Source organism: Dermacentor andersoni, chromosome 4 (genome assembly GCF_023375885.2).
Source record: "Dermacentor andersoni chromosome 4, qqDerAnde1_hic_scaffold, whole genome shotgun sequence".
NCBI classification, from domain to species: domain Eukaryota; kingdom Metazoa; phylum Arthropoda; class Arachnida; order Ixodida; family Ixodidae; genus Dermacentor; species Dermacentor andersoni.
Window position 1 is genome coordinate 24,382,309 of NC_092817.1, and position 12,950 is coordinate 24,395,258.

General features: G+C 44.8%; 1 protein-coding gene across 1 annotated transcript in view; it reads right to left on the bottom strand.

The window, feature by feature from the left end:
* Positions 1 to 12,950, bottom strand: part of Naa15-16 (N-alpha-acetyltransferase 15/16) — a 116,444-nt gene that overhangs the window by 74,404 nt on the left and 29,090 nt on the right. Inside the window, exons 14-16 of the mRNA XM_050182720.3 lie at positions 7,603 to 7,731; positions 6,784 to 6,933; positions 2,665 to 2,728 (exon numbers count right to left, since the gene is read on the bottom strand). Coding sequence (XP_050038677.1) covers positions 2,665 to 2,728; positions 6,784 to 6,933; positions 7,603 to 7,731 — 343 coding nt within the window. The remainder of the gene's footprint in view (positions 1 to 2,664; positions 2,729 to 6,783; positions 6,934 to 7,602; positions 7,732 to 12,950) is intronic.

A 12,950-nucleotide genomic window follows, 5' to 3' on the forward strand; every position in this document is an offset into this window, starting at 1 on the left:
GTCCGCAGGAGGGAGGGAAGAGAGAGGGGGCTTGCGCATTGTTCGCAGGGGGGCCATCAGGGGGCGCCACGTAAAGAGAAAGACTTCGACGTACAGAACAAAGGAAGCATCAGCTCTCACGGATGCCCGACGAGCCCTCTCCCCCTGCTCTTTCTTCACGACGAGCGCACGGGATGCGCAGGGCAGCTAGCCGGTAGGGGGAGCTATAGCAATGGGAGGGCACGACCACTAGCACTGTGATGTAAGTCCGGTGCTAATGATCTCCGATACGAGCTGCCCTCTGTGCATACGGAATTCCAGGGCCACCTGGCCGTCGGGCACAACACCTCGCTGCCCGCTGGCCTTGCCTTGCTTTCTCAGGAGAGCGCGCGCACGCGGGTGACAGAGGCTGGTTTTGCGACACCGTCGTTCCAAGAGTGGCAGTGAGAGCCTGGGGCAGCTAAAAGGTGCCGCTGCACTACTCGGTTAATTCTGTCGAGCATAAACATACAAGTCGTTTTTAGGTATGCCTTTTATATAACCCATTTTGTCTAACTCACTAGTACACTTCTCTGCACTGTGAATTCACCATACTAATGGTGGCACCGGTCAACATTCAAATGATGTTGAAGTGCTAGCTGCACATGCTGGGGCTGGTCACTTACACATGGTTTCATAAAGGGAGCCACGCTCACATTTTCTGTGACATAACACAAGCAAACTGTGTTTGCACATGCTGTTTGCAAAAATGTTGCAGGAAAGCTGTAGCTTTGCAATTATGGAAAGGGTCTATTAGCCACCAATCACAGCCGGCCGAGGGTGGAGATAACTGCGGAGTGCCACTCCGAGTGACAAAACACAAAAAGGAGTTGCACTTGAATATAATCTTTACATTATACCGGTCCTGACCTAATCACACAATGCAATTTGTATGAATGGCAGATTACATGCCTTCTATACGACTGAGCCATCAACAAACGAGACAGTATCTCTCACAATTGAGAATACACAGCATTACCCTTCTACTGCAACTGTGCATGCGTAGTCAGTGGCAGGCAGTCTCAAAAGATAGAAGGGTGACACGCCAAAGCATTCATTATGAAACGAGGACAGAGTCGAATCCTCTTAACTCATCAAAAAAGCACTCGCAAGTTCTATATAAGATGTAATTCTAAATGAAAGTTTTCTGAAATCTGAGAACAAGAAACACATGACATTTCTTTCCAACTAGAAAGGAATTTGCATCACAAGGAGAAAGGCCATTTGAACGAAGCCATGAACTCGCAGTTCCATTGGCCGGGGTCAATGCAATGGCCATGGGCCAACGGACCTGTGCACGTTGCACCAGCTGATAAACAGGTGTTTCGCCACATTGGTGGCTCTTCTATGCAGCAAAGCCAACTTACGGAGGAATTTGGTACAACGTGGAGTGTACCATCTATCAGGAGTAGATGCAACTTTCTATGTAACCTGAGTTTTTCTATACATTCTAGCTGCAAGTCCAGAATTCACAGAAACTGTTCTACATAAGGATCATTTCAATTTAACCGAGTCGAATACAACTGTTTTTGACTATTTCAAGCTATGTCAAATAGCGACTAGTAATTTTCAAAATAGCAGAGGTTGGCGGTAATCACGGCTGGGCAAAGATACTTTGCAATTGTGTCATGATACGATCTGATACTACCGCAATTATTGTATCCGATACGATACTTTCTATTTGTATCTTAACTTACATAGACACATTCACATATTTCTTATTATAGATCTATATAATGTAGCATCAGACACGTATCAACATAAATGTCTGCTTGGAAGTTTCCTAACTCCGGCCAACCTTGTTTCATTTGAATGAAATGTCTGTTCTTATGTCAAAATTTTTGTCTTTCTTGCTCAAGGTATAATATTTTCATTTCATTATTTTCAAAACAATATGTGAAAGCCATTAGACGCAAGCACCCCCACTCTTGCGTTCTTCAGACTTTGTAACAAAGTAACAAGCAAGAGAGACTTCGATAATAACACTATATAGCGGCTGCACGCAGACGTTCGCGTGCTTGCTTTTGTCGAGACGGTGCGACTGCCACCATGTGACTCTGCACCACCAATAGGGACGCACAGACCTCATCACCTGCCCTCGCTGGAGGGCTCTGGCAGTAAGATAAAAGGATGTCGCTGCCTTTAGTTTTATTCAGGTGACTTAGTGGCAGCAGTATCAGCTTGAGAAGCAGCATTCAGCCAACCTTTAGTTTCACACGGTGCTGTTGCGATAGCAGTATCTTGTATCTTAAGATACAAGATGCATCCTTTCATGTATTGGAAATACAGATACTGATACAGGTCTGGCCAGACGTATCACAATACAGATACAAGATAGCCAAAGAGTATGCAAGATAGTATCTAATATATATACATGTATTTTTGATACTGCCGAGCACTGGCGGAAATTGTAGATGAAAAGGGACACTTGGTGCACATTCACACCAGCACTTCAAAGCAGAGCATCGGAACATGCAAACTCAAAGTGGTTCCCTGCAAACGGAGGCAGATCGGCACTGCCGCATTTTCTTGCTGCTTCCTTGCCACGCTCAAGTGCCACCATGTTGCCTCGACTAACGTCTGGTCTTCGAAGTAATCTCTTCTGCTGCAGCCTGAAAAGAAAATGACAAAGAGGAGTTGACTCACCCGTGTTGATCTCTTCTGCCGCCTCCGTTTCCGCAACAGGGTGGTCGTGAAGCTGAAGGTACACCTGCAAATGCAATGTTTTACAGCTCAGGTAGCGACATAGAAGAAAATGCATTAGCAATCAGGCAGAAAAACCACAGTCAACCACAATCTATTTACACAACTACTGCAGGTTGTCGACCTATACAATGAAGAACATCCGAAATGGAAGGAAAAAATCTATGTATTCATACAAAGCTTTGTAGATAGAAGAAAAAAACCTTGTCAAATGAAAGCAGTATTCAATGTAATCTCTGTCAGCAACGACGACCTTCTTAGGACAAGACCTGAAATGGCTGCAGGCATGATTCGCCTCCTCTCTGTCAAGGTTCATCACCTGTTTTATGGATGCCTTCAAAGAATTTTTGGTGTTGTGGTCTTTTGCATTGACATTTGCATCAACGATGCCCCACACATATTAGATGAGTGGGCTGCAGTTTGGGCTGGAGGGCAGGCCATAAGTCGGACGAACAGTGGTAGGGCACGTTATTACAAAGCCATAATTCTGTGTTCCTTGCCTTGTGCCTTCCTTGCCCTGAATGTCTTGGCAATGCAATACACTTGCGTTCTTTTTTTTTAGCCAAACCATGCAATACTTTGCTGGGGCATCTCCCTGATGCGAAGAGATTCATGTATCACCACCCTTCTGTCATATTTGCGGCTCATCGCTGATCGAGTCACGACTTGCTTAATGTCCTGTAGTTCGTTCTTGAATGTCGTTACAGCACAGGGCAAATGCGTCCAGTTATTAATGCTACAATTTTGCCAGACTGAATGTGAAAATGTTCTAGATTAACCTTGGCAAACCTGTGTGCACAGCCACCATTAGGCCAAACGCAGCTTAAGCACCTTCTTTCTCCTGGAAAAGGTGCCAAGGTTTTCTGGTTGAGATGCCTTACATGTGCTAGCTTATCGTGTCTTCCCTCCAAAACATTGGATGTTTATGTCTCACAGTTTTTTTTTTTGTTAAAAAGACACCATAGAGGTGTCTTCATTGTTTGGATGGAGTCTAACAGTGCAGTCCACTGTTGAAGGGAACACTCTAATGTGCAGCTGGGGATGCAGCTGCAAGGGATGGCTGAAGCTATGTCAATGCACAACAGAGGTGTATAAAAAGGTACCAGCACCCTCAATCACAAGTCATCTGCTGGAAAGTCAGGAGATTGTACACTAGCCAGAGGTAAAAATTCACATACGCAACGTGTTTTCTTTAAAACTGGAGTGCGTTTTACAATCTCGAATCAACCGTGCAAGATACACAGGCAATATTCATTTAAAAAGTGCAAACAAGCCAATTTATATCAAACTTGGGACACATGAAACCTTAGAAGCACTACGACTACAAAACTCCATGCAAAGGTAGATAAGCACTGTGCATTTCCACTGAGCTCTTCTTGCTGGCACACTGAATATGTTTATCTATGGTGATGCTCAGATTGCAATCTTTGCCTGTAAAGCAAGGGCTCGCTCTTGCTCCAAATAGACATCATACCATTAACTGCCCCCAAAAATCCAACAGTTGTCAAGGGCTGCTAAATATTCCAGGATGTTCATGGCCTTGAAAACGATGCCTTTAATATCAGGAACCGTAAAGTGGTTCAAAGACCTGTGCGGACTTTGGGAACAGTACAAATCAGCCACACTATATTTACATTATCTCAAGGCAATACAAAAAATTAAACATGTTGGTATAAGGACTGCCAACAAATGAGGAGACATGCTACATCAATGTGACTAGATGTAAGAGTCGAATTTCACTGAACTTTCTTGAAGTTTCACTAATAACATTTGAATGGCCGCAGTCATTTGCACAGTCCACGTCCAGTATTTCGAACTCCCTAGGGGCCGCGAAAACGTCCGAAAAATCGGCCAGTTGGAAAAAATCAACGCATGTCATTCATGCATGTTATGCATGTCGTTTCAGGGCTCAAACCGCCCTGAAACGCTCTGAAGGCCTGTCGGTACATGTATTAGGCGTATCGGTTCTTGTACTGTGACAGGAGATACCAGGTGCATGTGTGTATAATTCAGGAATACATACTGTGTCCCGTGGCAATAGCCCCTTTCCACGCTTGTTATGTTTCACTTCAATACTTTTGCGTATGCTTCACCAAGCAACATTTCTGTACAGAGGTGAAGCTGACTTTTGGGAACCGACATTATGCAATGCACCGTGCTTTCCAAGCTTCTAAGCCAATCGCGAGGACAACAAAGGCAGACGTCAGTGCCATTGCTGACAGCGCAAATTCTTTAAAAAAAAAAAAAATGACATAGCAACCAATGGCAAGAAGCTCAATACCGAACATCGAAGCAGCTAAGTCTAGCGTTGCCGCAGTTGTGCCTACGGCTGCCAGCGGATCTGCATGCAAGAGCGCCAGTTCGAGACGGCGAGGTAATCAAAATAGCAGCGGTGGTGGCTTTAATTAATGCCATTTTGGACCTGCGGTCATGGAAAAACGTCGGGAACATCGCACGGCGAAGAGTTCTTGCATCCAAAATTTCAGACGTTCTGATACATTGACTATCGGGTGGTGCGTCGAAGCTGTCCAAATTATCGGGCATCCGGTAAGTCGGTCGTTGACTGTACACTGGCAACTCCTCCAGCTGACGACAGGGCGTCAAAGACTATTCATTACGATTCCTGTTTGTTACTCGACCCAGCATTACCCCGACTTTTGACCCTTTCAATAAAATTACAGCTAATTTTCCCTGATAGAGGCACAAATTCCCCTAATTTTCCCCGAGTTTTTCCAGACTACTCAAAACCCCTGACAATTCCCGGTTTTCCCGGTTGGTAGACACCCTGGGACTGTACGACAGCACTGGCAATGATGTGCAAGTGTGCAAGCCACTTGCCAATGAGGACAGGGCAAGTTTCACCCATGCTTTGCCACAAGTGGCACTTCTGGACAGCAATGTTAGATGTGTGGGAGCTACAATCAAATGGAAGTAAGCACTTAAAAACCATTTACTTCAAAGCACAGTTCTTTTTTCACCTAGCAAAAGCCTAAAAGATGCCAGTTAACAAAAAATCTATTACACCATAACTTTTGAAGCATTAAACTGCAGCATTAAAGTCTTATACTTTGGCACCTTTGCTCACTGGCACTTCTGCAGAGTTAAAAAAAAAAAAAATAATAATAACACCACGCTTGCTGCAACACCCCTAACCAGCACACACACAAAGAAACGGCGCAGACCGGCGTTGCGCGCACACACGTCGCCGCAGGCGCGGAGAAAGAATGGGCGAACGGCAGCCAGTGGTTGTGGCAGAGAACATACGCTTACGCTGCGACCACGAGGAGCGTGCGGAGTGGCGGACGAGAGCACGTGACAAAAACCGGTACGCCTGCTGCGTTGCAGTGAAGCATGTCTTCTCTGCAGGTGCGAGTTTCCGGGGTGCGCGGGGCGTACCGTGGACTGACCTTCATGTTAGCAGTACAACTTTAAGTACAACGGGTCGGGCGTTTCGTCTATAAATAATCGCGATTGCTATGTGGCGTCGCCTCGCGGCTCTGAATGGCCGTCGTTTCGTCGGGTTTGCGGTGAAATGGGGATTAGGAATTGCCGCATAGCACCCCAAACCTTCGAATTAACCGGGTTGGCCTAGGCCACCGGTTCAAGTTATCCGGGATTTCGAATTAACCGAGTTCAAATTATTGAGGTTTTACTGTATTTGGTACTTTTCGACAAGTCCACTTGTTGAAACGTTGGCTCATGTTTTCACCTTGTTCTCGTTTTGTTCATCGTCTTGAATTTCCATCTCCTGCCTTCCCCCTGTTTTATGTGGTACGTACTTTGAAATTCGTAGGTCTGAAATATATTTTTAGACTGAAAGCATAGGCAACTCTGCTAGGGATTTTTAAAATAGCAGTACATTAGAAAATTGACAAGTTCATTAATGTAGTGTTTGAGGTAACAAAATTTGACTGTTTTGCTAGCGAGTGCATCTTTTTCTTGTGCACCACAGCCCCATTGCTCAAACTCTACAGAGTCGCATGCTAACGTGATAAACAAGTTGGCGGAAGAATTTACAAGTTGAAGAACTCTGCATGCTTGCGTATTTGATGTCGGAATTACCTGGATGGCTACCCTGGCAGCCTTGAAGTAGAAAGGATGAGCCCTGAGCACGTCCTCCAGCCTTAGGAGACTCACGTAAGCACGTAGTGTCATCTTGCGCATGCAGTATGTGTGGAAGTCAAACTGGTCTTCCATTATTTCCGAAAAGTGCTGCAAACATCAAGGTAGACAAGCTGTAAAGAGTTCACACTGTTGCAAGCACTTATGCCAACAGGGCACAGAAAGCATGCATCCAGACTGCTCGTACACAGAAAAATAAGAACCCTGTTCCCAAGATCAGCTTCACATTACTGCAGACAATTCAATACTAGTTCTAATGTGATTTCTTGTTGAGGAAACCTGTGGCATTTTTTATTGACATTTATATCAACAAAGCCACTGAATTCTTGCGCAAGTGTGTTTGTGCTACAGATAGGGTTGCATCAGGGCTAAGCAAAATGACTGTTGGCTAACATCAAAAGAGCACCAAAAAATCATGCTGACTATCACACAGGTTCCCAAACCTTTTGAAGCAGGGAAACCCTAAGAGTTTCACAGAGTGCCAAGTGACACCCTACCCCACCTGAAGTAGCTGCTGCAGTAAGAAATCAAAACTGCAACCCCATGTACAATGCCACAACACCACAGCCACTGTGCCCATGTAATGGGCTGCTTAAACATCCTATTCACATTTCATTTGCGCCTAAGTACACAAGCATAATGACGGCAGCACTTTCACTAAGTCCGAAAACTTACAATAAAGGTGGCTGTACAGTTGGCATATATGCCAACGCTGAACACAAGGCCCCATACATGTGTGCCCATCGAATTCCCACTCACCCTATCCACCTCGTGGCACTTCTTGAGGGCCTCACCCCATTTGCCTAACCGCTGGTAGGCCATGGCACATTCGGTCTGGAACCACATGCACTGCATCTCGTTCAAGTTCTCCACTGCAGACACCCCTTCCTGCACATAAAGAAAGTAATCACAGGATAACACACACTGATGAATCACACGCCTAGAAAGAAACAATATACCACGGTTTCATGTGTGTACTAATCCGCACCAAGAATACTAGTTAAGATTTGTTCTGTATGCACTGGTAGCGGGGGCTACAGGCAAACTTTGCCCTAAAGTGCAACTTCACAGCATTGATCAGCACAAAGCCATGCCTAAAGACAAAGTTTGGCATACCCGTGCACTCTGCACTGCCACGAAGCAACACCCCACTACAAGGTAGTAGCACGTAGAGACACACACACGCACGCACACACACATGCAAAAAAAAAAAGGGGTACTTTGGGTGCTTTGCAGACAACTCTACTGAGCTGATTTTATTAAATTTATGTGTGTCACACTGTTACTTATGCGGGACCAGTACACTTATTTCTCGCTTTTTCAATGGCTGTAACTTGTGGCGGGGGTTACATGCAGGAGTAGGTTATACATTCAAAAATATGGTACTGTATATGATAGCGTTACAAGTGCAGCAAGAACTGTGCAGTGCGAGTGGCTTTACATGCTGCCAGAGGTGACCACAGCTGGTGTTAATGTTGAGCCACGCTGAACACCCCAGGTGCGATTGCTTCATGGCACAGTTAACATTTCCAGTCTGACAAAGTTTCAGCTCTAACACTGCAGAATAACTGAAGTGCTCCCTGTGAAGTTTGCAAGCTTCTACACGGGAAGTGTGCATGTGTGCATGTGCACGCTCATGGGCACATGATTTGTCAAATCCATCTGCTCCGGCCTGTATGCATAGGAGACGAGATTTCGCTACCGACACTGAGATGATGTACAGGCTCCTCACACATAAAGGACACAATTGATCTTCAGTAGCCCTATTCCTTGTAGCCCTATCAATTCAATCATCAGCAAAGCATTATACAGTAGCATAAAATAAAGCTAAACCTAGTAGGTGAACAAAACGCGCATGAGCACTTCTATTTCTGATGCAAATTATGTTACACAGTGCGCAGCCCGTCCACTTACAAGCACGTGTGAAAGGCACTTTGGAAAGAATACTTATTACACCAGAGGAACACACATGAAGGACTGGATAATTACGAGAAACATTCCAGCCAACACAGAATAATCTCAGACCAGAAATAAAGGTACAAGAGTACATGTGCGACAGCTGGAAAAGGCAGTGGAAAAGGAAAGACCACTGTCTTATAGAAGGCTCATCGCTAAAGGCTGTTATGCCATAGCATTGATCTTGCTACTCTTACTACACCGAGCCAGAGAGAGCTGACACAGTGTGAAAATAGTAGCTTGCAAGGACTGCAACAACTTGCCCCCGTAACAGCACTCTTCCAACCAAAAAGCAGCATACAGCTACAAAAGCAAATGCAAAAGTGACAAGAAAAAAATAATATTCCATTCGTGTGAGAAAACAGGTGAGTAATCACAACTAAATGCCTGTTACATGGCTTCAGTAATGAGAAAAAGTAACGGTTACACGAATGTCGCACGCCTAACTGCGCTTACTTAGAAAAACTGCAGTGCATATTATGTTATCTGCGGTTCAGACCTGGGGTTGTTCCATGATAATACCAGGGTCCTTCGATACTTTTCGTCTGGTCATGAAACTTCCCTGAAAGTTTCATATGGTGACAGAAGGTGGCACCAGAGGTGCTGGCATAAATAGAAGGTAAGCAATGTGCCAAGCCAGATGGCTGGGCTGCATGATCATGCTGATCTTTCACAAGACGCCTCAGCCAAACTTATTTTGGCACATTTGTCGAGTTAACATGCAATGGTAACTTTTGGCAAAATAATGTAATCTGCGATGCGTTGGTGTTCCACACAGCACCGTTTTTTGATTGACGTCAACCCCCCTTCCCCCTAGTAGCCTTCCTTGAACAAACTGTTTCATTCAGCTGTCTCTATTTGCACTTTGTCTAGTTAGTTGGATGAGTCATTAATACTTGGTTTGCTGGTTAAGTGTGTTACTTAATTATCATAGTTAGGTAGGTTATTAGTGAATAATTTTATTTCAGTTAGATCAATAACTTAATCAGTTTTGTTAGTTGTCTTCATTAATTTTAGTTGATTTATTATTATGCAATTAGTGTATTGGTTGAGTTGGTTTTGTTACTTTAGCTTGTTGCGCTGCTTATTCAGTTTAGTTAGTAAATATACGTGTTAGATTAGTTAGTTATTAGTTTGATAGTTTAGTAATTCCCTATTTGTTTATTTGTTTAATCAGTTGGTTATCTTTGCTAGCTTGAAACACAGGTTTTGTTATGGGTAATTATACAAACGTGTCAAGTGAACTTGCTCTGTAGTCTGTTTCTAACGATGGAGTAGTCCGAGAGCACAATTTGAATTACGAATTAAATCGCTTTTGCAAACACAGTTGAATCTGGAAATTAAAGAAGGCATTGTAGTTGTTTCGAACTTCTTCGTGTTTTGTTTCCGAACAGAAACTGTACAGAAATAGGGTGGCAATTTACACATTGTGTCAACAATATTCACAAGCTGATACAGGACGTTGACCCTCGTGCAATAGAGAGCGTACGTAAGCAACACTTGTGGCGTCCATTCGGCATCCGCTGCGGTCCATATTTTACTTGTGCTAGCGCAGTGGTGCATCCACTGCAGGCGCTGTGTCAAGCTATCTCGTAGCATTATGCGGAAGTTTCGTGACCAGATAAAAAGCATTGACGGACCCCAATAATACGAACTTTCAAGATGTCAACATCTAGTAAAAAGGCATTTAGGTCACTGAAACAGCATTTAAAGGGCCGCCCTAGCAAATGAATCAATTTAGGAAGAAATGTGCTAAACAAGTAGGAATTCATGCTATCCAAACCAATTATAGGTGGGGAGTAGGTCCATCTTAACCAGAATACCTTAGCTTATTTAAGATCACATTATTGCATGCTAAAGAAAATGTGAAATGAAATTTCAAGAAATGGCTATATACCTTATTTATTCGAATCTAGGTCGATAGTTTTTTGTTGTGTAGCTACAGAGGCATCTTAAACAGACAAACCAAGTGGGATTCTGGCATCAATGAGAGAAACATCCGTCATTGGAGGAGACAACGGGAGATGCATACAGATGTGCTGCATCGAGGATGGCATTTACCGGAACACAAGAAGGCCGTCACAACGAAGTGGAGACAGTTTTGGCAGACTTCGTTCGGACACAGAGAGCAGCTGCCCTTCCAGTAACGACAGAAGTGCTCCAAGCGAAAGCAAGGGAACTTTCAAGTGAGTGAGGCCTAATGCTAACGGATTTTAAAGCTAGCCAGGGCGGGCATAAGAAATTTATGAAGCACTTCGGCTTCAGCCTCCGTTCGTCACACTTCAATCGCCCAGAAGCTGCCAAGTGATTTTGAAGAAAAGCTGGTAGCTTTTCAGAGCTATGTGCTGCGAAAGAGAGAAATTGGGAGGCTACAGCCTAGGGCAAATCGGCAATGCCAACCCGATGGCTGTTTATTTCAACATGTCAGTCGTGAGCACCGTCAATGTAAAAAGTGCCAAGGAGGTGAAGGTGCGCTCTGCGGGCTATGAGAAGCAGTGCGCAGCCATCATGCTGTGCTGCACAACTGACAGGCATAAACTCCCTCCTTATACTTAAAGACACTGTTGGCTCGGGAAGCTTTACAAAAAAATGTGATTGTGCGGGCAAATGTAAAAGGCTGGATGACGGGTGCCATGGTAGAAGAGTAGGTAAAGATTATGTGGCAATGGTGTTCATGAGCCCTTTTGTTCAAGAGCTCGCTCCTTGTCCTCGACTCGTACTATGGGCACTTGGCCAACAACATGAAGGCAGTGCTCGCCCAAGTGAACAGGGACCTTGCTGTCACACTGGGCAGCATGACAAGCCAGTTGCAGCCACTTCATGTCTGCATCAACAAACCCTTCAAGGATCGTCTGCGGAAGTACTACACGGACTGGTTGAGTGATGAAGCCCTTAAGATAACGGTAACGGGCCGCACCAAACGAGCCTCACTTTCACAGGTGGTGGGCTGGGTAGCTGCAGTGTGGGACGACATCCCAGGACCTTTGATCGTGCGCTCCTTCAAAAAGTGCAGCATCTCTAATGCGCCTGACGGCACTGAAGATAGTGCACAGTTTGAACATGACAGCGATAAAGAAGATAGCAACAAGGCTAGCAGTGATGGTGACACAGAATGACTTCGACATATTCATATTCAATAAATGCTGTTTTCATTTCGTGAACGCTGTCCTCGTTTTTTGCTTGGCCTACATTTAAGGTAAGTCTTTTTCTTATTCTGGCTCAGAATCAGGGCCAGCCTAGATTCGAGTAACTACGGTACTGTATCTTTTTCCAATTTTCCTGAAAAGTTGTCAACTGACAGTGTTAATAGATGCGTGGCCATTAACATGCTTTAGTTTCAAGAACTATGTAGAGGAGTGATGTGACTAATTAAATGTGGCACCTTGCCACATAAGCATCCCATATGAATGTAACTGAAATACAGTGAAACCTCGTTGAACCGTAGTTGGCCGGAGCTCGGAAGAGGTACGTACTAAGCGGTAGTACTGCTTAACCAAAATAGCATGAGATCGCCCACTTACCTGTCAAAAATGGAACTCACAGAGAGTGCGATGAAAGGGGAAAAAGACATGCACTACTTATTCACTTTGCGCGACAAAATTGTTATTTTCGTTTGATGCGGCGGTGGCCTAGCAACGACTACAGCGGCCTCAAACTTACTGAAGCTGTGAGCCAGCTTTATCAGCCAGCCCCCTTTTCTCAGCAAACACTCGCATGGCAGATTCCTTGTTCGCGTTGCATGTTCTCCGTGCAAGCGGGCAGTAGCGCTGCAGAAGTCGCGGGGCGCCTTTTTCATTGCGAGGTGCTATTCTTGTTGCGACGATTGGATTCACAAGGCTGACATAACACGCAGCTTCTGCCACTGTCCAGCCTCAATCACCCGTGCTGTCGCTTTCCATGTCATCACTGTCGCTAGTCGACACTTTGGCAACAGAGGCAACGATGGCGAAAAGTCGAACCTCGTAGCCGACAGCTCTCCATGGTCGCAGCAGCACTGCCGAGCAACTTCTTCGCATTCTAAATGCCACACACCGTAGTCAACAGTAGATCCCTGTCGCGTGCCAGTGCCGACTTCTTTATGTCATGTTCGATAGCACAAACGATGTCCAATTTCTCTTCTATGCTGATCACCCGGGGTCTCTTTTATCCGA